Here is a 27,540-nt window from a genome sequence, read left to right on the forward strand (position 1 = left end):
TTCCTGGCCTGTCTCAAGTAACAGGGCCCCCATTAGCCTCCTGGGACCTAACATGTCCTGTGAAAAGAAGCCATGGGTCGGGCAGGACAGGCAATGTTTCCATCAGCTGCGAGCCCTCTGGGTGAGACCCACCGTCTTGCTGTAGCTGCTGGGCCCACTCACAACCTGGACTATTTGGAAAATCAATATTGGTTGAAACAAATTCTTTAAAATTGAAAACTGCTTTCATATTTAAAGTAATTATTCCCTCATTTCTCTAAGTTCTGTTATTTTTTTCCCCAAGCATTAGAAGAAAAACCCTTTTTAATGGAAATGTTCAGTCATTCTGAGGGAACCACACCAGGTCCCTGGATAGTCAGGGCCGGGGGGAGCACAGAGGCCTTGATGTCAATCACTGGAATGGCCAAGGCCACTCTGAGCATGAATCTCATCAGGTGCCCAGGCCAAGACACCATAAGTGGGTGCAAGGACATACGGTACACTGTGCCCTTCTGTAATCAAAGGGTTGATGTCGCTGTTGGCAGCTAACCTTCTCTGCTTCTGGAGTAATACAGGCTGCTGACCGGAGCTGCGAGAGAGAGCAGCCAGCAGCGCCGAGGCGAGAGCTCAGAGATGCAGAGGCCATCGGCACGAGAACGCAGCTTGGCCGGAGCCGAGAGCGGCACTGCCCGAAGGAGGCTGGAGCTCCCAGAGAGCTCCGGGTCAGTTGCATGTCCCCGCAGTGTGCGTGCGGGCAGGGAAGCCGGAGAAGCTGCTGAGCCCGAGAGGCGTAAGGCTGCAGCCCAAGGGAGAGCGCGGGCCGCTGCGATGGAGGCGGGGAGGCGGGGCGGTGTGCGCCTGCTCAGACAGCTGCTTCGTGGGAAAGATGTGCTCACCAGCCGTTGTGCGGCTGCCTGTATGGGATTGCTGTGAAGAATTGTCTTGTCTGATGGCTATATGACCACTGGCTTCTTCAATAAGGACTCATCCTTATACACCCACAGCCTCTCATGGCCTCTCCGTCTGAGACCCAGCATCCCAGGAGCTCCAGCCTCAGGCAGGGGCTCAGACCCACCACCTGTAACTAGTGAGCAGAGGACAAGGAGGAACTTGGACTGAGTTAGTACAGTGGGCAGGGTTCGAAAGACCTGCAAGGCGTAATTGGGAAGAATTGAGAACACGTGGACTAGAACAGCAGTGCTGAGCAGGGCTCCTGCTGACTCTGACACACACCATAGTAGAGAGAATCTTATCCTCCCCTTTAGTCAGCGTCAATGTGTGTGTGTGAGTGTGTGTGTGTGTGTGAGAGAGAGTGTGTTTGTGTGTACGCTTATCTCCACTCAAGGATGTTTTTTTCCATTGATTTTTAGAGAGAGTGGAAGGCAGGAGGGAGAGAGAAACATCGGTGTGAGAGACCATTGATTAGTTGCCTCTCACACACACCCCAATCAGGGCTGGGGATTGAACCTGCAACCCAGGTATATGTCCTTGACCAGGAATTGAACCCAAAACCCTTCAGTGCATGGGCTGACATTCTAACCACTGAGCACACTGGCCAGGGCAGGTTCAATGATTTTTTTAACATTTTCTAGTCTCCTTTCATCTAATCATCACCCTCAAGTTAAAAAACAACAATACTGGTACGTTTAAAGGCAAACACAGAGCTCTGGAGCACCCGTGAGCATTTTATTTTATCTGCAATAATAAAAGCATAATATGCTAATTAGAACAGATGACCTTCCAGATGAAGCCGGGGCTGCAAGAGAAGCTGGTGCTGGAGGGAAGCCAGTGCCAGCAGCCAGGGGAAGGAAGGCCTCCTCTTGTATGAATTTCGTGCATCCGGGCCTTTAGTTTTATTTATAACAGACAATCCTCACAACAAAGAACACATATTTTTACATGTTATGTACATATATACTTATACCTGTACAAATCACATATCCATACATGCACCTGGTATAATAGAATTTGTTCCTGTGAAACTTCTTGGGATAAGTTTTAAAGAAAATGGTTAGAGCAAGGCCAGAACCTGTCCTATTGCCTCCGAGGTCAGGAGCATGTCTGCGCACTGGGCAGCTCAGCTGCTTCTGTGAGTGTGGAAACTGAGGGAGGGAGAAGGCCTGTGGAGGATTTTTGGGAATCTTGCTCTCTAAGACCCTTCTATGTCCCTGCAAAAAATCCTTGCATGAAGACGTGCATTCATCGGATTGATGGGCAACATGGATATGGGAGCAAGAGCAGACGCTGGAACCCAGTTTCTTGAACTTGGGTGTTAGCTTTGCTTCATACTTGCTTTGGAACATCAGTCAGGTTACCGCTTTGCTCTGTGCCTTAACTTCCTCATCTGTAAAGTGGGGGTAAAAATAGTTCCTACCTACCCCATGGGCTTGTTTGGATGGTTATATGAGTTTTTACATGTGAACTGAAGCTGTCAGAACAATGCCTGTCACATAATAAGTCCTCAGTAAGCATCACCACAATAAATGTTATCACCATTCACGATGTGTCAGGCTGTGTGTGTGTGTGTGTGTGTGTTGAATGTGACCCAGCATACACACTTGGCTGTTTGGAGCATCAGAGCTTATTAGGATCACTCACGTGTGTACATGTATAAGTATATATGTGATGACATGCTACCTCTGCTAATATCCTTCACATGTCCTGGTTAATTGATGGGTAATTAGTATTCAGAGTTCTGACGATGCAGTTTGAGGCCAATGCCTTTGACTCAGGAGAGAGGGTGTGCAGGCTTCTCGCCTCCAGAATGCGCTCTGCTGGCCCGGCTCCGCACAGCACCCATGGGAGGACGCCTGTCTGTCTTGTCTTCCTCTGGTTACAAGAGCCGTCTCCTTCCTGGAGAGGCCTGGCACAGATGACCACTGAGTGGATTGCTGGAATTATTCAACTGGAGATGCATTTGCAGGATTCCATGGCCTTGTGACACCCCAGCATCACCAGCCTGTGGCTGCAAAATTAGCCACTTCTTTATTGATCACAAACAGTCGCAGGCCATCCCTGCCTCATTCTGGAAACTGGGCCCTTCCAAGCACCGCCTCCTTCCAAGTGATTTCTGTGACCCCTAAGGGTCTCCCATGGGTGCATGCCCATCTCCATGTGGCGTCCCTCCTATCTCCCTGACCCCAGAAGCCTCGCTGTCTGCCCGGGGATGCTGCCTGTGTGCTGGGGTCAGGTCTAGCGGTGGGGGAACATCTTGGAGATGAGGATGCCTGAGGGCCTCACCCCCAGGACCTGGTGCTCAGCGTGGAGACCCTTGTCATGCTCAGTCCTGTTTTACAACCAAGAACAGCAGCCGTCTCCGCTATGCTGCACGCATAGAGCTGAAGGTGGTCTTGCCTAGGCAGCTCCTGTCATCCTCCTGGAAACACATCTTTGTTCCTTGTGCTTAAGAGGAAGTGAGGCCCAAAATCACGCCTGACAGGACCAGGATCCAGACCACCTGGAGCCTCAGTAGGATCCGGAGGTGTGGCTGCTGGAGGTGGTATTTACCTTCACAGAGGAGTGGCTGCGGGCCGCTGGGACTGACCTGGCCCATTGCTGCCTGACACTCTGCAGACCATCTGTCCGTCGGGGCCCTGGCTCCCCAGAGCCCACCTGTCACTACTCCGGGGGCAGGGGCTGCAGGAGCCTGGCCAGCAGCCTATGTGGCCCTCCTGAGGAGCTTCCCAAACTCCTCAGAACCAGTACCCCACATGTGCACATCACCTGCTTGAATAAGATCATGGGCAAATTCTAGAGGGTTCTTAATGAGGTGGCAACATGTAAAGGCTGTCCCATTTCCTGAAGGGCTGCAGCCTCTATGTTCCCGGGGGAGGGCGGGGGAGCTGGGGCTCCTCCCCGGGTGGCCTCCAGTGGCTGTGGAGCCTGGACCCGCGGACAAGCCCCAGGGCCTTCTCCTCTCACCTTGCAGATGGAGGCTGGGCTGGCTGCGCCGCACCCAGGGGGCTGGGGACTGGGACCCGGCAATGCCGCCTCCTGCTCTGGCTGCTGGGTCAGTGGCAACACCCTCGCCCCGCACAGCTCTTCCTGGGGTGCTCGGCAGAGCAGCCAAGAGTCCCTGACACTTCCTGGAAGAGCTCACCCCGAGAACGGCCTGCGGAGAACCCATGGGTGCTGCTTGCACTTGGTGAAAGCCCTGTCCCCACTGTCACTTCCCACTTACCCTGGGCCTGAGTGCGGGCCACAGGACTCACTTTCTTCATCTCACAAACAAGGAGGATGAGCTGGGAGTTCCAGCAGCTTCCAGACGGCTACACCGTGGAGGAGAAGAGCGCAGGTCTCCCCAGATCTCAGCCCTGACACCTGCCTGCTCCCTCCACGGCTTCGGTGGGGGGAGGGAACAGCTCCTTCTGCAAGGGACGTGAAGCTTTTCCTGAGGCCACTAGGACCCCCCCCTCCCCACGCCCACCCAACCCCGCTCCAGCTTGAACACTCTGGGCTCAGGGAAGCCCAGGCCAGGCATCCACTCTCCCTCTTGCAAGGCCCTTTTTACACCCGTGTCCCTGGTTCCCGTGGGCACAGGAGGGCCCACGGTCTCTGCTCAAACACTTTGCCCACCCCACACCTTGCTAGCGGCCCCAGCACAACCTCACATTCAGCTGCCTGCGTGCTCCCAGTGCAGCTCTGCCTTTCCCGCCCATTTGCTCTCCCTCAGTCTGCGAGGCTGCTGACCGCCAGCCCCAGCCAGCACTGGGCCTGCTTTCCTCCCCTGCTCTCTGCTGGAGCGCCAGGGTGGGGCTCCAGATGGCCTTGTCCCAGGAGCCACCCCCGCTCCTCGCCTGAAGGTGCAGAGGCCACAGGAGAACCAAGGGGTGTGGTCTGGGACTGTGAGCAGGAGACAGAGCTGACTCCTAGTTGATTCCTGGCTTCTGCCGAATGGAGAGCAGCTGCCAAGCACCAGAGCAATGGGAAGTACTGGCCCATCACACCCGGAACCAGGGAAACCCCTTGCCCCGCGGTGTTATCCAGAGCCCTGAATATGGGGGTTACACTATCGTACAGAACAGGGTGACCCTAAGGAGCAGAGAGGGGAGAAGGAGGTGGGAAAGAGAGGGGCTCGGGCCGCTCTCTAAAAGCGCTCCTCGTCAGCTCTACTCTTCCTCTCAAACTGCTGCCTGAGCTCGGAGACCAGAGCTGACTGGATGGGGCTCCCCGAGGCACTGTGTTTGGGTGACCCTCGAGGTTGCAGAGAGGTGAGTGAGCCAGAGACTGTGGGCACAGTTGAGAGGGGTGCCCCCGCGTCGGGTGCCACTCTGGGTAGAGGAGGGGGCATTGGGGCTCTTGGGGCTGGGGGGCTGCCCAGGCTGCTGTTGCAGTTCTCACTGGGGGGATCCTCTTTGAGAACAAACTTGGCTGCAGCCTCGGTCCTATTGCACTTGAGCCAATTGCTGTGGGCAGCGCGGGGGGCAGGGCAGGGCCGCCTGCGAAGCACGCGCCGCACTGGCAGAACCTTGTTGGACTTCTTGTGCCAGAAGGTGGCAGTGGACACAAGGGCAGTGATGGCCACAGTAATGGCCATGGCGCCGGCCAGCACACCCATAGCCTTCGCAGGTTCGTCTCTGGTCTGTGTCAGAAAGGTGTCCATGGAGGTCCAGGGCAGCGTCTGGAAGAGAGAGCCACCTCACTCAGTGGCCCCTGCTAGTCCCTAAAGGACAGAGCGAGGACACAAGCTCCCGGAAGTCCAATGGTTTTGAATTTGCTGACACCAGGTCTCCCTTGAGAGTCTGGTGAGCACTGTGGGCTTCATTCCAGAAAAATGCACCCAGAGAACAGCACACGGTGCCTGTGCCTCACCCGGAAATGCACCCAGAGAACAGCACACGATGCCTGTGCCTCACCCGGAAATGCACCCAGAGAACAGCACACGGTGCCTGTGCCTCACCTGGAAATGCACCCAGAGAACAGCACACGGTGCCTGTGCCCCACCCGGAAATGCACCCAGAGGAAGCATGATGCAAACATCCTCTCTCGGATCTAGACCTTCTCATTATTTGGTTTCTGTTTTCCAGAGAGTAGGATGTAATTTACCTTTGATTATGGGGGCCACACCTGCCTGAATGTAATAGGAATGCCTTAAAATAATGACTTTTTCTTCCTGACATTTACCTGAGAGCTCTACATAATGATTTCACTTCCGCTGTCAACACCCATAACAAGGAGGTATCATTATTCCCATTTTATAGAAAAGGAAGTGGAGGCCTGGAAAAGTCCATTAGTGAGTAATGAAACTAGGACTTCAACCTCATCCTAAAGCTGGTGTATGTGATGGTGCAGAAGCCTGCTCAACATTGAGTCTTTCAGAGGAAGCTGGAGATAGTGTCTCCCTCTGGTCATGCTGCAGTGAGTTCTGAGAGGCCCTCGGAGCCTGCCCCATCCGAGCTTCACACCCACCTCAGCATCTGTGATGTCAATCCTGAGGACGGCCATGGTGCTGAAGGATGGGGAGCCACGGTCCTTGGCCTGCACCTCCAGGGCCCATGTGCAGTCGCCATTGTGTGTGATGTTGCACAGGGCATCCAGGGAGCGGATGGAGCTCTTGAGCCTGATCTGTCCCGTGCGTGCATCGATGTCAAACACGCTGGCCGGCTCCGCGCGCAGGATGGAGTAGTCCACCAGGTTGTTGGGTGCCTCTGCATCCAGGTCTGTGGCCTGAGCACAGCGAGAGGGGCAGCTGGGCTTCCAGGACACGCTGTGTCCCGTCTGAGCTGCCCGGGCACACGCGGCAGCTGGGCTTCCAGGACACGCTGTGTCCTGTCTGAGCTGCCCGGGCACACGCGGCAGCTGGGCTTCCAGGACACGCTGTGTCCCGTCTGAGCTGCCCGGGCACACGCGGCAGCTGGGCTGATGGGACACGCTGTGTCCCGTCTGAGCTGCCTGGGCCGATGGGACAGGTCCTGACCCACAGAGTGGCTTGGAGCCGGGAGAGAAATTGCGTGTGTGCCCCACTGTGAGCCAGCGCCCTGCCAGGCCCCCGACCTGTGCCTGCTGCCCACGCTCAGAACTATTGGAAGCAGGTGCTGTTGGAAAACAAAAGCTGGGATACCAGGTGGTGGGTCTGAGGACAGATGGTGAAGGTGAGAGCTGAAGGTCAGGCTTGGGGTCAGAGGTCACACATCTCCTCAGGGGAAACCTGCACGGTGGCCAAAGCGTGGCTCTGAGACCTGCTGTGGGACCGGCGCCAGCCAGCCCAGCCCATCGGAGGAGCCTGTTTGTGTTTGGACTCCATCCTTTGTTTGGTGGAGCCACAATAACATCTGCTTCTCAGGCGTTATTTCTGGGCTGAGGTGAGGGTGGGGACCTAGCAGTTACCTTAAAACCCTAGCCCAGAGCGAGAATTCAGTATATAGTATCCTATGTAATAAAGAGCTACTATGCAAATGGTCATCATGCCATCACACCGTAACTGCTCAGACACTCAACACTGAGGAGAGAGGAAAGGGGACCAGCCAGGCTGTGATCCCGTAGAGGGACAAGCTGCCTGTCCACAGTCCCCTGTGGCTGTGGCCGGCCCAGGCAAAGACAGCCCATCTCCTGGGTGCCTGCGACCGGTTGGAGGAGGGAATCCTGGGTCCTGGGTGTGGGGCAAGGCAGAGGCAATTAGGGGCAATCAGGCCAGCAGGGGAACAGTTAGGGCAATCAGGCAGGCGGAGGTGGTTAGGGCAATCAGGCAGGCAGGTAGGCAAGCAGTTAGAAGCCAGAAGTCCCAGATTTTTAGAGGCAGTCAGACATCCCCCAAGGGGTCCCAGATTGAAGAGGGTGCAGGCTGGGCTGGGGGACCTCTGCAACCTCATGCATGAATTTTGTGTATCAGGCCTCTAGTTTTGAAATAAATTCTTAGCCACACTGTCTCTTGCAGCTGTGAAACAAGGCTTTAGGGCCACTGAGCTACCTGAAGCCCACCTCAATTTTCACAGGGATCCCCAGCACCATCGTCTTCTCCTGGATGCTCTGTCCAAACTGGGGGGGGTGGTCATTGACATCCAGCAGCAAGACGGTCACATTGGCCAGGTCATGCCTGCCCCCCGCATCCTCTGCTCTTACATGGAAGCTGTACCTGGCAGTGGCCTCAGCATCCAGGCTGGCCCAGGGCTGCGTGCAGATAACCCCCGTGGAGGAGTGGACCTGAAAGCTGGCAGGCATAGAGAAGAGGCAGGGTGTGCACACATGTGGACACACATGGACACATGTGGACACACATGAACACATGGACATGCACATGGACATGTGTGCCTGTAACTGTGCAGCTCCTCCAAGGTCCCCTATTCCTGCAGTCTCACCAAGAGAGGCAGGTCCACCCATATGCCACCACTGACATCCAACTAAAGGACATGCCCCTCCTGCCACTGTTGGTCTCCCGGCAGCTGCTTGGTGGCTCCTGAGGTCAGGGCCTCAGCTCCCAGCCATTGGGAGCCTCCCCTCTTTAGCCCTGCACCTCGCCTTGGGTCTCTGCTTAATCTCCACTCCAACAGACCAAGTCCTGTCCTCCCCAGCTCATTCTGGACTGTGGCACAGAACCCGCCCACCCTCAGCCTCCCTGGCCTTGCCCAAGGCCCTGCCTGAGGTCGGGTCTACGTACAGGTCTGCCTCCGGCCCGTAGACAAAGTACGTGACTTCACCCCAGGGGTCTGTGTCCACATCCACAGCCTGGAAGAGAAAGCGCCCTGTGGTACCTGCCTCATCGTGGGCACATTGGCAGTTCTGAGTTGTTTTCAATGGCAAAGCAGGAGGGTGGGGTTTGCCTGGCTCAGGTGGAAACTGATGGAGGCTTCCCACAGCCCAGGGGATCTCAAGTGTGTGAGGTCCCAAAGGGTGTAGATCTGCAAGGTGTGTACCCTCCTCCTCTTTGTCAGTGAGAGGGAAGGAGGCGGGGCCATGCCTGAGTTTGGGGCTCACACTCATGCCCCCCTCGTAATCCTGGGACTACATCCCATCATAAAGAAGGAACCCCAGGGGCTCCCTGAGGGCCGGAAGCCTATCAAGGGCAGGCTCTTGAGATCACAACTCAGGCTGCAGCCTAGACCTGTCTGACTTCGTAAGGACTCCTTCAGAGATCGCCACCCCGATCCCGTCCTGGAACCAGTCCCCAACCCACCCTGACAGCCACCACGGTGGAGCCCCCGGGGGCGTCCTCAGGAACCCTGGCAACGTAGTGGGGAGAGGTGAACTGTGGGGCATTGTCGTTGGTGTCCAGCAGCTGCACCACCACATGCGCGGTGGCACTGAACTTCTCGGCCGTGTCCACCTCAGTGGCCAGGAGCTGGGGAGGGAGGAAAAGAGGCAGGTCAGGTGCTGATCCTCTTCTCATCCTGGCCTAGGTCCACCTGCCTCTTCTCAGTCCTGACTCTCAGCCACTGTTCCTGCCGCCACCGCAGGAGGCACCTGGAAGGTTTCCATCACTCCCCCACCAACTTACACAGGCAGCTTTCTTATAGTTCCAACTAGTATTTCCGCCAGTTTCTTTTGTTCCACTAATCTGCATATTCCTTTTTAGTTCCAAATTTAAAATTTATTGTGCTTTATGCTATTATATAATTTGGTATTTGTTAGAGCAAATTCCTGCCTCATTCTTTTTTTCTGAGTTTTCCCAACTATCTCTATATAAAACCCTAATATGAAAATAGGCGGAACTGTGGAACACCTGAACAACCAGTTACTATGACATGCGCTGACCACCAGGGGCCAAGTGTGGAACATGGTGGTGTCAGCAGCAGGGAGCAGAGCACGAAACACAGCAGGCGTTGTGTGCAGTGGGATGATGGTGGAGCAGGTGAGCAGAGGCGCCAGACCAAGTTAAGATTCTGTCAGTCATTGGGGCGAGCCTCTGGTGGTTACTGAAAATTCTTTGCTCCCATGTGCCACGGTCCCACACAGTGCTTCACCTGCTGCCTGTGCCAGCCCTGCTCACACTCGCACCCGCTGCCTGCACCCAGCACCGGTACCAATCACTCAGCACCATCAGTGGGTGCGAGTGGTGTCTGCCGGCCCTGATCATCCCTGAGAGCTTCTCCACCTCCCCCTGCTCCTGAGGGGCAATCAGGCCTGGGTAGGGTGTGCAGGAGGGGCTGAGACCTGCCCCTGTGCCCATTGCAGCCTCGAGGCCCACAGTCCCTTTCAAAGTGCATGAATTTATGCACTGGACCCCTAGTGTTTATATATTTATTTCTCCAGATGGTGTCAAGTCCCCTCACCACCTCTCTGAAGGAAATTCTAGATAAGACTTAATTGAGGTGGCATTGGATTCTTTATTAAGGAGAATTGGCATTTTTAACAGGGTTTTCTTCTTTTTATCTGTTTGTTAAATTTTTGCGCTTTTTTTTTTTGTCATTTAGATGTACCCTATTTCTTGTTATAGGAATTCCTAGGAAATGTTTTTGCTAATTGTTTTTGTAAAAGAAAAACCGTTATCCTATTATTTCCATTGCTATTTGTTGTATGTAGGAAAATTATTGAATTTTGTGCATTAACTTTGTAGCCAATCAGGTTAACAACTTTGGTGTGTTTCTGACTATTTTTCTATTCCTCTTAGGTTTTTCTAAGCAAACAATCACATCACCTAAGAAATGATAAAATTGGCGTTTCCTTTCTAATGTTTATACCTCTTATTTCCCTTCTTTACCCAGGAATAATACTATTTCAGGAATAGTATCAATAATAGTGGTTATAGCAGACATCTATGTTTTGTTTCTGGCTTCATAGAATGCTTTTGAATTTCACTTTTAAGAATGATGTTGGTTTGCCCAGGTAGCATGGCTCAGTGGTTGAATGTTGGCCTATAAACCAAGAGGTCATGGTTCAATTTCCAGTCAGGGCACAGGCCCAGGTTGTAGGCTCGATCCCCAGTGTGGGCTTGCAGGAGGCAGCCAGTCAATAAATCTCTCTCATCATTAATGTTTCTATCTCTCTCTTGTTCCTTACTCTCTAAAATCAATAAAAATATATTTTAAAAAAGAATGATGCTGGCGCTGTGTGTGTATGTATAATTAATTATAAGTAATTACAATAATTTAAATAATATCAACAAAGTATTTTTCATTTTTATTAATATATATTACTTATGTGTTTATGTGTAATAGATGTTGTTTATATGTTATAGTTTTAAATAATTGCAAATACTAAGGAGTATTTTTTATGTTTTGCTAAAGTTTTTATCAGAGTAGGTGACAGATGTCAAATGTATATAAGAAGAAAATGTATTGTGTCAAGTAGTGTTTCTTTCTTCACCTGTTTTTTTTTTTAATATATTTTTATTGATTTCAGAGAGGAAGGGAGAGGGAGGAGAGAGAGATAGAAATGATGAGAATCATTGATCGGCTGCCTCCTGCACACCCCATGTGCCCTGACCAGAATCAAACAGTCTCCAGACCGACACTCTATCCATTGAGCCACACGAGCAGGGCTCTCCACCTAGTAACATGCACATCCTACTGTAGTCTCCCCTTGGCACTCCGTGCAGTCCGTAGTTGTGGGTTAGAAGCTGAGGCTCAGAGAAGCTGTGTGGCCACAGGAGGAGGCTCTCATGTCACCTTCATTTCCCTCCCCAAGTCAGCAGCAAGGCAAAGGGTCTGAGAGAGAGTAGGATGAGAAGGGACAGGGGCTCAGGGGCCCTCAGGAATGCATCCAGGGCTGCCTGAGCTGCCAGGCCCTGCTCCCTGCCCTGCAGCGCAGAGCGTCACATACCTGGAAGGTTAACACTCTGAACTTCTCAAAGTCAATGGCGGCTGAGTTCTCAGTGAGGACTGTGACTTGGGCTTCCTTCAAGGCTGTCTGAGGGACCACGCGGAAGGCGCCCCCCAACCCCACCAGCTGCAGGGCGAACTTGGCATTGGAGCCCTGGATGGAGGTTTGGAGAGGAAACAAGAAGGTGAATGAGAACAGAACTCACACTCAGCAGCCCTCAGTGTGGAGGCAAGCTTTCCTTCTTCCTGAAGGCGAGCAACCTATCTGGAGGGTTAATGGCTGTGAGGACCGCACTGAAGGCCCGAGGCCGCGCCCCACGCTGGCGCAGGGGCCACAGGCCACGCTCACAGACCCACCAGGCCAGACAGGCAGGCGGTGCTTGTGTTTGACTTTGACTTTGTAACTAATCATAAATGTCTGGCCAATCAGGCTTTGCCAGCCTCTCCTACGCTTTCTGGGTTCCCCTTCTGCTCTGTTCCCGAGGTGGCCACATGCCCTGTGACAAGCCGTGTGAGACGCTGGCCCCATGCGATTCTCAGGAAGACAGGTGGAGGGCAGAGCCACACACCTGGTCTGCATCTTTGACGGTGACCTTGAGGCCGCGCAGGATCTCCCCCGGGGGCGGGTGCTCGAACAGGGACAGCTCGAACCTGGTCTGGGGCCCGCTTTCTCCGTAGAACACAGGTGGGTGGTTGTTGATGTCCACGATCCTGATGGTGACGGGGACCGTGGCCTGGGCAGCGGGGCTCCCTGCAGCACTGACCTCAGTCACCTGGGATGGAGACAGGTGCCCTGGTGCTGGGACAGGCTGACCCTGGGACGGCTGCATGGCCCACCTCCCAGTGGTCATCCCTCACTCTCTCCTGGCATGTGGTCTGCTTAGAGGCTCGTTAGCGATAAGGGTGACAAGGTGATGAGATACCACTCAGTGACTCGATCACAAGCTGCTCAAACAGCGTCTGCCAGCAGACACCCCCACCCGCTCCGAGTCTCTGAGCCCATCTGCCCACGAGGAAGGAAATCCGACTCTCCGCCAGGGGAGTGCCCAGGGACCCACTGGGCTGAGCCTGGACTCCTGACCCAGAGAAGCTGCAATGAGGAATGTTTCAAAACCTCTAGGTTTGTGATCGTCCACACCAAGCATGCCAAACACTGCCTGCGGACCGCATGCGGCCCAGCCAACATAACAGAATGTAAGAAACGTCTTAACAAGCATTTCATAACTCATTTTTTACAATATCCTGTAATACATATGTCTGTTTAAATAAACCCATGCTTCTGTGAAAACGGAAGCTTTTTATTTTTTGCGGCCACATAAGCTTACACCTTGTTTATCTGGCACGTGTGAGCCTTTGAGTTTGACATGCTTGCTCTATTATAATGGCCACAGGAGAGCCATCCGGTGCAGTGACTGAGCCACTGACCAGGCGAGGTGGGGGAGGAGGGCAGTACCTGGACTCAGTGACTGAGTGGCAGGTGTATGGGACTCTGCAGTCAGTGTTCTCTTCACCTCACTGCACCACCCCCCTTTGCAGCCAGAGGGATCGAAGTCCAGCTCTGCCAAGCTCTGCCTGGGCCCTGGGCCGGGGGAGGCTGGGAGAGGGGGAAGCAGCAGTAGATACTATGGCTCCTCCCCAGCATCCTGTGCGATCTCTGCCCTCCCTTCACAGCACTGCATGTGCACTCTCCCTGCGCCCCGCGCTGTGTTCAGGTTGGAATTTTCAACCTGACTTTTCCTGCGCAGCAAACTCCTGTCCTGGTCCGGCCTCCCCGCTGGCTGGCACACCGTGTCACCATCCTCTCCCCGCCCTCCCCTAGGCCGCCTGGTTGTGCTCTGTGGCGTACTCTGTGGCGCCTCTTCCCATTTGCACTTTGCCCACTTCTGTCTCCCTGTCTCTCCCCGCATCCCTCCCGCTCAGGCAGGCCCCCGCGTGGGCGGGTCTCCTTGCCTTGGGTACCTTCACGGCAAGAGGGCGGGGAAGGCCAGTACCTGCACTTGCAGCTCATACACCTCTCTCCGGAGCTGGGCCGGGCTCTGGGTGACCACGATGGCTCCAGACGTCGTGTTAATGTCGAAGGCGTCGTCACTCCCTGTTGGAGGAGACGCCCCTACAGTGCTGGCCGCGCGGGGGCAGGAGCCTCGCCAGGTGGGGTCCCATATGCTCCGTGGGCCAATCTGTCTCCTCCACGGGGAGGGGCTGTCACATCAATGCCTCGTGGGGACTGGACCCCCTTCTATTGGGCGCCCAGGTCCATGCACTCTGCCTGGGACAGGGTATGTGCGTGTGTGTGTGTGTGTGTGTGTGTGTGTGAGCGCGCACGCGCTCAATGTAAATCGAAAGACGGGGCGATACAAAGGAGAGAGGAAAGAAGGAGAGGGGAGAAAAAAGACAGAATGAAAGAAAAGAGGCGAGAGGAGGAGAGGGGAGAGGGAGGAGGAGGAAGGAGAGGAAGTAACTCCTCCCACAGGTGACTCCCCCCACAGGAAACTCCTCCCACAGATACCTCCTCCCACAGATAACTCCCCCCACAGGTGATTCCTCCCACAGATAACTCCTCCACAGGTGACTCTTCCACAGGTGACTCCTCCCACAGATAACTCCTCCCACAGATACCTCCTCCCACAGATAACTCCTCCCACAGATAACTCCTCCCACAGATAACTCCTCCCACAGGTAACTCCTCCCATAGGTAACTCTTCCCACAGATGACTCCTCCCACAGATAATTCCTCTCACAGATAACTCCTCCCACAGATACTTCCTCCCACAGATAACTCCTCTCACAGATAACTCCTCCCACAGATACCTCCTCCCACAGATAACTCCTCCCACATGTAACTCCTCCCACAGGTAACTCTTCCCACAGATAACTCCTCTCACAGATAACTCCTCCCACAGATACCTCCTCCCACAGATAACTCCTCCCACATGTAACTCCTCCCACAGGTAACTCTTCCCACAGATAACTCCTCTCACAGATAACTCCTCCCACAGATACCTCCTCCCACAGATAACTCCTCCCACATGTAACTCCTCCCACAGGTAACTCTTCCCACAGATAACTCCTCCCACAGATACCTCCTCCCACAGATAACTCCCCCCACAGGTGATTCCTCCCACAGGTGACTCCTCCACAAATAACTCCTCCCACAGGTGACTCCTCCACTGATAACTCCTCCACAGGTGACGCCTCCACAGGTGACTCCCCCCACAGGTGACTCCTTCCAAGGACAGGACATCTCGGCCCAGAAAAGCACAGAACCAGGTGGGCCGCATCAGGACCAGCTGTGATGACTGACAGCCTAGGCCCTGACACTGAGCCTTCCGTGGCAACCAAGGCCCGGAGGAGCCACCTGGAAAGCTGGGGGCTATTCTGCTGGAACCTCCAAGGCCTCCCCTCAGATTCCAGCCTGCGAGGGAGAAACAAACCCCCAAGACACAGGGCCCACCACTGTACCCCAGGGGAGCCGCCCCTCCATTGCTTCCCCTCCATCCCCCACTCTAAGGGACACCAGAGACTTGCAACCTGGGGGGCATGGGCAGTGGCAGCTCCTCGCAGGCTGGTCCCCTCAACCTGACCCCAAGACCCCTTTTTCTCTGACTCCCAGAGGGGAGGGCAGCCCAGCCAGCTCTCCTGCTGCTGCTTCTCTGAGAAACCCTTTCTTGGTTTCCGACCCGGCTTCCATAAACGCTGCCTCACAGGCACCTCACTCGTGTGGGGAAGTCTTTCCTGCAGGAAGTCAGGAGCCACACACGGCCAGCCGCCGGCCAGGCCGGACATACAGGCCCAGGCCCTTTCTGGCAACAAAAGGAAAGAATCTGCCCCCCTTTGTTCTCAGATCCCCGCCCAACGCCTCTCTCCCTGCGGCTGGCCCTAATGCCAGGCGGCAAGGCCATGCCAGCCTCTGCCCACTGGGCCGTAGTGACTGGACGCCAGGAGTTGGGAATGTGCTCTGGCACCCCAAAGGTGCCCTGGCTCACCGTTCATGAGGCTGTAGAGAAGGCGGTTGGGTTTGCCCCTGTCTCCATCCATGGCGACCACTGTCAGCACCTCAGAGCCCTGGGGAGCAGGAGCAGCGGCTGCAGGCTAGGGTGGTGGTAGCCCCACCCCCACCCACAGAGGTTGCCCTGTCACCAGGGGAAGTGCTGGCCTCACCAGTGACACCCCGGCCTCCATTGCCCCTCCCCTCTGGGGAGCTCACAGGACCATTGGCCTTGCAAGGACTCTCACCGCAGACCTCTTACTTAGCCTCCTTCCCCACATGGCCCACTCAGCCCTCCTCCCCTTCACCCCCTCTTCTCACCCATGCTTTGCCTTTGGAGGTGTCAGAGGGGAGGTGGGAGGCTGGTGGGAGGGGCCAGCACATGGAGTCCAGGACCAGCTTTTACTTGGTCCCTGGGGTGCACAGCTAGACAAGCCCTGTTGACCTTGGCCTGACACCCCTTCTATGCGCTCTCCTCAGGCTCCTCTCCTGGCTGATCTTCAGCCGCACAAAGGACCCCCTGCCGCCCTCCTGCCACTCCCAGCAAGGGGGGGTGGGAGGAGGCCAGCACTCTCCCCAGCCGGAGGGGGACATTTCCCACTTGGGCCTGGCCAGGCAATGGTCCTCCGAAAGGGTTTTCCATTGCTTTGCAAAGTCAAGGATAATCCGAAACTGAGGAAGTGAAAATGGGGGATGAAGCTCAATTCCACAGGAGGCCTCAGCCAGGGCCCTGTAAGTCTGGGGCTGTGGTTTGGGGGACCCTGTGGTGCATACGAGGAGGGCATGCCCATGAGGGGGTGCATAGCATGGGAGCAGGGAGGGGAGCTCCCACCTCAACCCAGATATGGAGGGGTGCCACGGCTGAGCAGGGAGGGCAAGGGCCTCGGGCCTCGGGCATGTCCAGGCAGAGGATAAGGCAGTGCTGGGCTGGGGGTGAGGATGGTGAAAGCTCAGGGAGGGATTTGTGAGGCTGGGGTTTGGGTGCCTCCCCCGAGGCAGAAGGGATGCAAAGGAGCCCAAACACTTAGGTCAGAGCCTGCACAAGGGGAGACGCTGGAGCTGAGCCTGTGTGATGTCAGCCAGGCTCACACGCTTTGGCAGCAAACTATGGGAGAACCACTGTCTGAGGGGCACAGGGGCACCTCACCTCACACAGGTGCAGGAAAGACCCCAGATCAAGGCTGTCACCTCCCTCCCAGGCTCTTGGCGGCCTCTTGCAGGGCCGGCCTCTGGGCGGGTCTGAGTTGAGTGTGAATGAGGGGGGATGCCTGGAAGTCCTGCACCCAGTGTGCTCGCACAGGCGCACCTGCTTCCTCCCCTCAGGCTTCCAGAGGAGGGGGGAGACACAGTCACCCACCGGAACCATGTCCTCGTACACGCAGCCGTGGAAGGGAGTGCCCACGAACACGGGGCCCACATCCTGCACGTCCTCCACGCTGACCGTGACCGTGGTGGTGGCTGAGAACACCGCAGCTGCACCCCGCAGCTGCCCGCCGCCGTCCTGGGAGGACCGGGAGCAGAGAGGCTGGGCTGCGGCCCACAGACTCCACGGTGTGGGTTCCTGCCCCTGCGCGGGGAGCTGCCCTCTGAGTGCTGTTTGCTCCTGCCCCCCGCCCCCCTGCAATAGTTCCTCTCTCAGAGGCGCGCTGGGGGATGAGACAATGCCAAGACCTGGCCGTGTCTGGCTCTCAAAGGAGGGCTTTCTCCAGGGAGGTCACGTTGGACAAGTAGCAAAGGAGGGAGTCACCCACCCCCCCCATCCAGGAACCAAATCTCACCCCCCTCCTGGACCCACCAGAGTCTGACTGGGCCCTGCCGTGCGGAGCCCGGCTGACGAGGGGCCATGCTCCTGTCTCTGGGCACAGGTGGGCAGGGGCCACCACACACAGGAACGTGAGGACTAAAGCCTCAGGGACAGGCTGGCCAGGACACCGAGGCCCCAAGAGGCAACTGGTCACACAGAGGAAGGCCAGTGAGCGGGTCTGGGGGTGAGTCTGGGGGATGAGTCTGGGGGTAAGTCTGGGGGTGAGCAGAGGCCAGGACTGAGGTCATGCTGGGATGTGGGATCTCCAGGCCCATGGAAGGGACCTGGCCTAGCTGTCCCCAGAGGGGAGCATGCATCCATATCTGTGTGGAATCCACTCATCAGATATGCCCCACCCGACCCAGGCACTGCTCTCCAAAGTGCCTGGTCCGCTGCCACCGAGTGCGGCTTCCCTGGCAGAGGCTGGGGAGGACTGCATGCCCCATCCCTCCCTGGTACCTGGGCAACCACAGTGACCAAGTGGACCCGGGCCTTCTCGTAGTCCAGGGTGGTCCCTGCCCGGAGGCGCAGCACGCCGCTGTGTCGGTCCACGGTGAACTGGGTGGCCAGCAGGTTCTGTAGGCGTGAAGGGCAGCTAGATCTCGGGGAAGGACTGGCAGGCCCCAGGATGCCAGCTCTGCTTCCGGAAGGGGACCTGCACTGTCCTTGGTCCCAGGGACGCCAGCCTCAGCCTGAAGCTCAGCCTCTCTGGCCTCTGGGTTTCCCTGTCCCTCCCTCAGTCAGAACAAGAGGGTTCCTTCCAGAGGCCGTAGCTCATCCAGGGAACAGCTGGGTCCAACTCCGGATGCACCTGGCCTGCAGGTCCAAGCAGGTGGGGTGTCAGCACAGAGCTCCCACTAGAGGTGTGGGGCTTCAAACCCTACCAGCTGGGCGTGAGACCAGGCCCAGGCAGCGCCTGGGTGAGGATGAGGGGACAGAAGAAGATCGTCTGGGAGGGGCCTCTATGTCGGAAGCTGTTGTTGGACTTTATGAGGATTTAAACCTCACAGCCAAAGAGGATGCTTCCACCTTCCCCACCTCACATGGGAGGGATGAGCTGGGAGCGTTAGGTGGCTTTGGATGGCCCCTGAATGGGAAGGTGGGTACATTTCTCCAGCACCGGCGGATCCCAAGAGATTTCCCCTCCAACCTGTGTTTAACCACCAAGCTGTGTTGCCTGGGAGATTGTGAGAGAAAGTGAGTCAATGTGGAGAGAAGATGGCTGGCTGGCTGGGTGGCTGGACGGACACACGGACTGATGGACAGATGGACAGGTTGGGGTTCACAGCTGATAGATGCCCTTTCCTACTGGCAGCTCCAGGCACAGGAGCTTTCTCCCGAGGAATGGGGGTTGGGGACCAATTAGGTATCCAGGCTTCTTCTGGGGAAGGGTTTTGGGGAGAAAGGCGAGTCCTGGAGATCAGGGAAGGGGAGGCAACCAGCTCAGAGGATGGTGGGAAGGGGGCAGCCAAGAGCAGACAGCCTCCTCCCTGCCGCTCGTGTGCTCACCTGCCTGTCTTCCCCCAGCGTTCACTGAAACCATGGGATCTGATGTGTCACTCCTGACAATGTGGGGACTAGTAGAGGCACTGACCTAAGGCCTGGTGACAGAGGGGCCAGCCCAGACCTCTGTACAGACATGATGCGCCCTGCTCACCTGCAGGAAGTAGGTGACACTTCCTCCAGAGCCCGTGTCCTTGTCCACAGCATGGACCTCAAAGAGACTGCTCCCAGCAGGTGTGTCCTGAGGGTTGCACAGGGGTCAGGCCAGGGAGAGGGGCAGGATGCCGGGGAGCTGGGTGCGGAGGGTCAAGAGAGTGAAGGGCTAAGAAGAGGTGGGAAGGGGGTGATAAGCCCAGAAGCCCTGGGCAGGGGCAGAGGTATGTCAGGCGGGGGGCGGGTGGAGAGAAGGAAGAGAAAGGGAGGAGCAAGCAGACCCCCCCCCCTAAACCCCCTGTACAGCCTCCAAGAACGAGGAAACTAAGACTCCAAGGAGACAAGCTGTTTAAATATGACCTGAGAAAAGGGTTAATAAACATGGACATAATCAGTATGACTGGGAATAAAATCCACACAATTGCAAACCAAAATAAAATGCCTTTCTCCCACTGAAGCAAACACTTAAATATATGACTGTCCAAGTGTCGCAGGGCCAGGAAGACCTCGCCCACACCTCCCACATCAGGAGCCCAGCACCCACACCCTGGAGAAACAGCAATACTCAGGCATTCACACTGCAACCTCGCAATTCCAAATCTTGGCTGTATCTTTAGGAAATAATTCTAATTAGAGAGAAAGAACTGTTATGTTCAGAATTTGATGTTTCTTACAGCAAAAATTTAAAGTATCTTAAATATCCTATATAATAAACCGCTAACATGCAAATAGACTGAACAGCAGAACAACTGGTTGCTATGAAGCACACTGACCACCAGGGGGCAGACATTCAATACAGGAGCTGCCCCCTGGTGGTTATTGTGCCAGAAACTGGGCTGGTAAGCACAGTGGTGGTGGTAGGAGCCTCTCCCGCCTCCAGGACAGTTGGACATCCCCCCAGAGCTCCCAGACTGCAAAGGGCACAGCCCCTGCCTCTCAGCCCACGAATTTCATGCACCGGACCTCTAGTCTAAACATAAAGGAACAGTTCCAAAAATGGTGCAATGTTCACTTAACAGGCGCTATTAAAATTATAATTATGCAAACTTTAAAAGTAATGGGGAATGCTTACAAATTAAATGGGGGCGGGGGAAGTATTCAAAAAGCATGCTTAGTGTAGTTCCAATTACCTATAATAAAACACACAGAAAATAAATCCAATAATCACAAAAACAGTTGAAAGGAAATACATCGGAATTTAACAATGCAACCTCAACCTGGAGGGGTTAGGGGTTGTTTTTATTTTTAGAGTGAAAATAGCATTTTTTATTATGTAATAAAACTTCCTAAAAACAAAAATATCTAAATGGTGTAGATTAATCAAAAACTGATTCTGAATTTTGTAAAAAGTGTAAGAACGAAGTCTAAGCAAAGGCCTTGCCTCCTGGCCAGTGGGAGAGGCTGAGAAGTCATCGGGAACATACCACAAGTCAGCACTGACTCAGATTCGATGAAACTGACAGTTCATTTCTTTTTTTAACCCACCAAAACGAGTGCATTGCATCTACTTTCTGGCTAGTTGATGGAAGCTTTCTTCTCTCTACTCTTCTACATATTTCACATTTCCACAATAAACCAGGAGAATGGTGAGCGAACATTCCTCTGTGGGGAGTGCACGTGTGAGGAATGGCAGTGGGTGGGGGTGAGAGGGAGGCCGCTGAGGCAGCCAGTGATGGGAGGCCCTGACTCGGTGCCATGGCAGCCCCAGAGGGCAGGCAGGGTCTGGGCAGGAATGCATGGGTCCTTCCTTGGGCCAAGTTCACCTCAGGAATCTGAACCGTGTACGGCTCCTGGAGGAACCTGGGTGCCTGGTCATTGACATCAGTCACCAGGATCACGACTTTCTCTGCCACCTGAGGAGGGCGAATGGGACAGGAATTGGGGAGTGAGGCCTTCCGGTGATAAAAGGACAGTGGCTCCTAGTGCCCCAGGTATATGTCTCTACCCATCTCCCTCCCTTCCTCCCTCCCTCTCTTCCCCACCCTTCTTTTATTCATTCATGCAACATTATTATTAAGCAACCACTTGGTGCCAAGCACTGTGCTCCATCCCAGAGGCAGAAGATAGTCTGGTGGCATGTTATTTTGCAAAATGAGATGGCAGGGCAAAGGTCAGCATGTAAAAGGTGGGATACACTTGGTGATGGCAGGCCTGACCCCGGGCACCATGCCCACCTTGCCCAGGTCAGTGCATCCCGAGGGCCGGGTGCACAGTGCTGGAGGCTGCGGTCAGCCCGGGGGCAGGCAGCAGGGCGCCTTGCAGTGGAGTGGGAGGTAGGCCTGCAGCAGTGTGTCAGGCGAGAGGACGAGAGGGAAGGAACACCACTGCCAAAGCAGGAGGGGGCCCTGGTGAGCTCAGAGAGCACAGCAGGTTGTGGCTGATGTTGGTGGGGAGAACGTGGAAGGGAGGGCGAGGCCAAGGTGACCCTGAATGCCAGGCTGAGGCTTGGGCTTTCTCCTGAGGGGGTGGGGGCAGCTGCTAGTGCTCTTGGCCAGGCCTGGGTCCTCGATGGCCCTGGCCCAGCGCTGAGGGGGTTTGGAGCCTGCAGGCAGGACCCACTGCCGTTGTGGGAAAGAAGCATGGTAGGGTTTGAGAGTGTGGCTGTGGGAAAACTCCAGGAGACACTGAAGTGCCCAGCTTTCTCCTCTCCCCATCCCTTCCCACCGGCCTCCCTCCCTGCTGCCTCTCCTACAGCCACTCCTGGGGACACACGGGGCAGGTCTTGCTGGGCCTCAGCTTGGATTGCAGGGAGTCCCATCCTCCAGGAGGTGGGACTGGGAAATAGCTCAGGCCTGGGCTGCGGGCTGCCGGCTGCCGGGGCTGGCCCCGGTGTCTGCTCACCAGGTTCAGGCCGTCGGAAATGCTGATGATGGCTTCGATCTCATCCTCCATCTGTAAAGCACAGGACTGAGTGTCCAGGAGATCGAGGCTGGAGGATGAGGGAACCCTCCCTGCTCCCCTGAGCCTGAAGGAGTCTGGAGCAGGGCTGGTGCCCCAAAGCTGCCTCTGGCCATGCTTTCTTTCAGGGCTTTGTACGCAGGTTCTCCTAACCCAGGAGGCTGCCGAGGAGCCAGCAGAAAATGGCCCTGGCTAGAGCGGGGTGTTGTGGGCCGGGTCCAGGAAGGTCTTACATGTCCTCCCTTTTCCTTCCACACCACTGGTCTCCCCGGAGCCTCCAGAGCCCCCAGACCACAGAGGGCCAGGTCTGTGGGGTTGCACACGCCCCAAGACTCAGCGGGACTTTAGTGGGGAAGGTGTTGAGGCTTTCTCTCTCCCCGCCCCGGACTGGTGGTGGCTGCACCAGACCAGAACTGGCAGGCACCCGTTCTGTGGACAGCCAACCTACCAGCTGGCGGGGGGCCCTGACCCCTCACTGCAGGTTCGAGGTGCAGAGGCTAGAGTTGTACCAACTCAGACCCACCCTAAACCAGCAACCAGCCCTGGTCAGCCCGAGTTTTTGTGGCTTATAAGACCTCTCCAAGGACCATCTCGGGGGGCCTCTCACCCACAGATACTGGTCTCCACGCCAAAAGGCTGCACCCTCACACCTCCCAATACCTCTCGGTCCAACTCTTCAATCAGGGTGATGTTTCCAAAACTGGAGTCAACAGAAAAGACGCTTCTAGTGCTGGGGTCAAAGCTGATGTGGTAGGAGACAGGTTCACCCTCGGGGTCTGTCCCGTTCAACGTGTACACGTGAGAGCCTGTAAGGGGACAGGAGGTCTGGAATCTGGAACCCAACTTTTCTCAGCAGTGGCAGTGGCTCAGAACAAGGATCCTTGTTTGTACAGTGAATGTGCGATTCCAGCGAAGGCCCAGCCTGAGTGGAACTGGGAGGGGGGTTGGAGGGTGAGGGGGGCGGGGTGCACTGGTCAGGCAGGAGGAGTGGCTTGGGCAGCGGAGCCCCAGGCCAGGTCAGCTCCCGGGCCTGCACTCTGCGGTTCTTCTGCTCAGGCTGCCCAGCCCAGCCGGGAGGGAGGACTCAGGTCTCTCCTCTCCTCTCTGAGTAGCCCAGGCAGGTGATTGTTCTTGGGCCATTTTAAAGCCTAAAGATCTGCGACTCTAGGAGTCAGCACCTGTGCTCAGGGTCATGCCATGGGCACTGGGCAGCCGGGCCAGCAGTGACGTCATGTGCCTCCGGAGCCTGCCTCTGGGTGCCGGCTCCGCCCCCAGCTCCTCCCGGGCATGGTCCCTGGGCATGGGGGTGGGCATGTCTGGGGGATGAGGGCCCCTCCTCGGGTTCCTCACCAACAGGGGTGTCCTCCGGGAGGCTGAACAGGGCCATGTTTCCGTCCGAGCTGCCCGCCCCGTTGTCGAAGAAGTGGGGGGCCAGGTTGACCTTGGCTGGAAGACAGCAGAGCAGTGGCTCCAGACAGGGGACCTTCGCCCCGCTCTCGGGTCTGGCCCACCGGCACTTGGACCCGCTGGGGGGGTGTCTCTGCCCCACCCTCTGCTGGCAGGCCGCGGCCAGAAACCCAATGGGCCTGGGACCCAGCCAGAGAGGGCCCGGAGCCCCCCCGCCCCCGCCCCTGTCCCGGGCAGAGCAGCCGCCGCCTCCGGGCATCCCCCGCCCGCCCGCACTCGGCCCGCTCACCCAGGCAGAGGCGCAGCAGCGCCAGGGCCAGGGCGGCCCGCATGTCCCGGAGCCGGGGGGCCGGGGGCCGGGGCCGGAGGGCGGGCGCTGCGGGCGGCTGGGAGGCCGATCAGCCGGGGCCGCGGCGGCGTTGGGGGGCGGGGTACGAAGCCTGCGCTCGGAGACCCTCCGGAGCGCCCTGGCCGCGGGCGCCGGGAGCCGGCGGGGCGGGCCGCCGGGGACGAGCGGGCCCGGGGCGTGTCTGGGCTGTGGTCCCGCCCTCCCCGCCCGCGGCAGGAGAGCAGCGCCCCTCCTCTGAGGGCGGGGGCGGGGAGAGTGTCACCAAACTCCGGTCCCACACCTGTGCCCGAGGGAAGCAGAGCCCACGGGTTCCTCACCCACAGGGGTGTCCCAGAGGGAAGCAGAGCCCGGGGAAGGGCCGGCCAGTGACCCGGAAGAGCCGCTCTGTCCTGGCGCCTCACCAGTGGCTTCTCTCTCCTCCGTCCGCTCAGTCCACAGCCTGGCCCTGGGGAGGGACAGAGAAGGCCACCAGCCGGCCCAGCAGCTGTCATCGCTCGGGAGTGCTGTCCCTGCGGAGGGAAGGGCTGCAGAGCGCAGGGAGGTACCCTTGCCGAGCTCGCCCAGCCTGAGGGCAGAGCTGGTTCAGTCCCCCTGGCGCTGGACTCACAGTCACAGCTCTTCCCGCTGCAGAGGGGCCTGGAGCTGCTGTTCTCAGCTGAGCCCCTTGCGCACACACCCTTTCCACAGCGCTGGCTTTATAGGCGCAATTTATATTGTATTCTTACATTGCACAGGCTCACATCTGCTAGAGGGACTAGCCATCCCGGCTTGCCTGGGACAGAGGGTGTTTTAATGCTTCCTCCAGGGACCTCTGGGGTGAACGGACAGAGCCTCGAGAGCTCAGGAAACATCAGCTCTTTGTAGAGGCCTCAGCATGGCCTGATCCTGGCCTTACAGTGAGGAGGGCCTGATGGCTTGGTGGAAGGAAGGATTCCCCGTTGTGGCATCTGGGCTTGGCCCTCCGGGCAGACCCTGCACTGTCTCCAGCACCCTGGTGACCTGACCTCCACCAGGCCTGCCAACACTGGCTCCCTCTCCTTGGGCTTCCCACCATGGACCTGTGCTGAAATGCCAATCAGGCAGATCCCTGTAGGGCAGGTCCCTGTAGGGCAGGCCCTCTATGGCAGATCTCTCTAGAGCAGATCCCTTTAGGGCAGGTTCCTGTAGGGCAGGTCCCTGTAAGGCAGGTCCCTCTATGGCAGTTCCCTCTAGGGTAGGCCCTCTATTGCAGGTCCCTCTATGGCAGGTCCCTCTATGGCAGGTCCCTGTTGGGCAGGTCCCTCTATGGCAGGTCCCTGTAGGGCAGGTCCCTCAGGAGCAGGTCCCTGTAGGGCAGGTCCCTGTAGGGCAGGTCCCTGTAGGGCAGGTCCCTCTATGGCAGGTCCTGGAGGGCAGGTCCCTCTGGGGCAGGTCCCTCTAGGGCAGGTACCTGTAGGGCAGGTCCCTCTGGGGCAGGTCCCTGTAGGGCATGTCGCTGTAGGGCAGGTCCCTGTAGGGCTTGTCCCTCTAGGGCAGGTCCCTCTGGGACAGGTCCCTGTAGGGCAGGTTCCTGTAGGGCAGGTCACTCTAGGGCAGGTCCCTGTAGGGCAGGTCCCTGTAGGGCAGGTCACTCTAGGGCAGGTCCCTCTGGGGCAGGTCCCTGTAGGGCAAGTCCCTGTAGGGCCTGTCTCTAGCACCCTGGTGACCTGGCCTGCCCCAGGCCTGCCAACACTGGCTCCCTCTCCTTGGGCTTCCCACCATGGACCTGTGCTGAAATGCCAATCAGGCAGATCCCTGTAGGGCAGGTCCCTCTAGGGCAGGCCCTCTATGGCAGATCTCTCTAGAGCAGATCCCTTTAGGTCAGGTTCCTGTAGGGCAGGTCCCTCTAGAGCAGGTCCCTCTGGGGCAGGTCCCTATAGGGCAGGTCCCTCTGGGGCAGGTCCCTCTGGGGCAGGTCCCTATAGGGCAGGTCACTCTAGGGCAGGTCCCTCTAAAGCAGGTCCTGTAGGGCAGGTCCCTCTGGGGCAGGTCCCTCTGGAGCAGGCCCCTGTAGGGCAGGTCCCTCTAGAGCAGGTCCCTCTGGGGCAGGTCCCTCTGGGGCAGGTCCCTATAGGGCAGGTCCCTCTGGGGCAGGTCCCTGTAGGGCAGGTCCCTCTGGGGCAGGTCCCTCTGGGGCAGGTCCCTGTAGGGCAGGTCCCTCTAGAGCAGGTCCCTCTAGGGCAGGTCCCTCTAAAGCAGGTCCTGTAGGGCAGGTCCCTCTGGGGCAGGTCCCTCTGGGGCAGGTCCCTCTAGGGCAGGTCTCTCTGGGGCAGGTCCCTGTAGGGCAGGTCCCTCTGGGGCAGGTCCCTCTGGGGCAGGTCCCTGTAGGGCAGGTCCCTCTGGGGCAGGTCCCTATAGGGCAGGTCCCTCTGGGGCAGGTCCCTCTGGGGCAGGTCCCTGTAGGGCAGGTCCCTCTGGGGCAGGTCCCTATAGGGCAGGTCCCTCTGGGGCAGGTCCCTGTAGGGCAGGTCCCTGTAGGGCAGGTCCCTCTGGGGCAGGTCCCTCTGGGGCAGGTCCCTGTAGGGCAGGTCCCTCTGGGGCAGGTCCCTCTGGGGCAGGTCCCTGTAGGGCAGGTCCCTCTGGGGCAGGTCCCTATAGGGCAGGTCCCTCTGGGGCAGGTCCCTGTAGGGCAGGTCCCTGTAGGGCAGGTCCCTCTGGGGCAGGTCCCTCTGGGGCAGGTCCCTGTAGGGCAGGTCCCTCTGGGGCAGGTCCCTATAGGGCAGGTCCCTCTGGGGCAGGTCTCTCTGACTCCACCGAATAGCACGGGGTGGAGACCCCTTCTCACGACCCATGTTCAGATCCACAGCATATTTAATCACTGAGTTGAGCAAAAAGATTGCATTTCGAAGTAGAAAAGGACCTTTTGGTTCTGAAATCTTGAAACCTGACACCGCCCACCTTGGCCCACACTCTGCAGGTCCCTGGGGGCAGTGTGCTTTAAAGTTAGCCAGCAGATGGGCCAATGACCTTTTCCTGGGATGGAGCCGTGGACAGCAAGCTTACCAATTGCCTCTGGAGCTGGCGCAGGCTACCAGGCTGCTATTGTAGTAAGCACAGAGCCAGCCCCTGACTAAACCGAAGCCTGGCACGCCGGGCCCGGGAGTTTCCTGCTGTTCTCAGGGCAGGGAAGTGCTGCAGGGTCCCTGGAGCCACGAGGGGGGTGGGGGGGAGGGCGCGGCGCAGTGTCTGTGGAGCACTGACCAGACCAGTCCTGGACTCTCCAGCCCCAGGAAGGGCCACCTCAACAGTTTGCCCCAAGATGAGCTGGGAGACAAGTCAGCAGAGGGGTGGGCACAAGGGGCTGTAGGTGTGCGGTGCCAACAGGAGGCCCTGCAGTGGCTGGAATGAACCACTCCAGGAAGCCTGGTCCTGTTTGGTGGAAGCAGATCTGTGACCATTAGGCTTCTATTGCAGAACCAGGCCTTTCTCGTCTGACTTACTCTCCGTGAGAGGCTCTCAGTCTCATTGCAGAGGCGGGAACCTAAGGCCCATGTGGGCACATGACAGAGCCATCATTCGAACCCAACTCTGCTCGGGAAGCTTGAAGCTGTCAGCAGTACAGGGTCCCACAGTCGGGGCCTGTGAGCCCCTTCAGTTGCCATGGAGACTGCACACTTTCTAATGGCACCACTGTAACCTGCAAACATGGCTGGGTTCTTCAAGGAGTCAGGGCTGCTGAGAAGTCCAGTTTTCTAACTAAAAGTCACTTTCAGATGTTTGGAGTTTCCTTGTCATCTCAAATGGTCCCTGA

The 27,540-nt window shown here is 57.1% G+C and overlaps 1 protein-coding gene across 5 annotated transcripts; it reads right to left on the reverse strand.

The window, feature by feature from the left end:
* Positions 1–2,393: 2,393 nt before the first annotated feature.
* CDHR1 (cadherin related family member 1) lies at positions 2,394–23,934 on the reverse strand. Of its 5 annotated transcripts, XM_036461160.2 has the most exons (17): positions 23,712–23,933; positions 23,366–23,461; positions 22,676–22,821; positions 21,959–22,009; positions 20,881–20,970; positions 19,119–19,205; positions 17,921–18,037; positions 17,015–17,158; positions 15,656–15,734; positions 13,664–13,764; positions 12,242–12,445; positions 11,674–11,826; positions 9,089–9,253; positions 8,573–8,640; positions 7,897–8,125; positions 6,388–6,645; positions 2,394–5,599 (listed from the first exon to the last, which is right to left on the reverse strand). In XM_036461160.2, exons 1-17 carry the CDS (start codon positions 23,752–23,754, stop codon positions 5,066–5,068), a joined length of 2,565 nt encoding a protein of 854 aa, XP_036317053.1. In that variant the 5' UTR covers positions 23,755–23,933; the 3' UTR covers positions 2,394–5,065. The 5 variants fall into 5 exon arrangements, with proteins under 5 accessions (XP_036317053.1, XP_045426671.1, XP_045426670.1 ...); XM_045570715.1 differs by lacking the exon at positions 23,366–23,461 and having other exon boundaries at positions 23,712–23,934; XM_045570714.1 differs by lacking the exon at positions 21,959–22,009 and having other exon boundaries at positions 23,712–23,934.
* Positions 23,935–27,540: the final 3,606 nt, after the last annotated feature.

The sequence above is a fragment of the Pipistrellus kuhlii genome, unplaced genomic scaffold (genome assembly GCF_014108245.1).
Source record: "Pipistrellus kuhlii isolate mPipKuh1 unplaced genomic scaffold, mPipKuh1.p scaffold_m20_p_35, whole genome shotgun sequence".
NCBI classification, from domain to species: Eukaryota; Metazoa; Chordata; class Mammalia; order Chiroptera; family Vespertilionidae; genus Pipistrellus; species Pipistrellus kuhlii.

Coding starts and splice junctions, on each gene's coding strand:
- CDHR1 (XM_036461160.2), bottom strand. CDS start 23,754: ATGCGGGCCGCCCTGGCCCTGGCGCTGCTGCGCCTCTGCCTGG. Junction 23,462..23,711: donor GCTGCTGCGCCTCTGCCTGG/GTGAGCGGGCCG, acceptor GCTGTCTTCCAG/CCAAGGTCAACCTGGCCCCC. Junction 17,159..17,920: donor TGGTCACTGTGGTTGCCCAG/GTACCAGGGAGG, acceptor CGGTCCTCCCAG/GACGGCGGCGGGCAGCTGCG.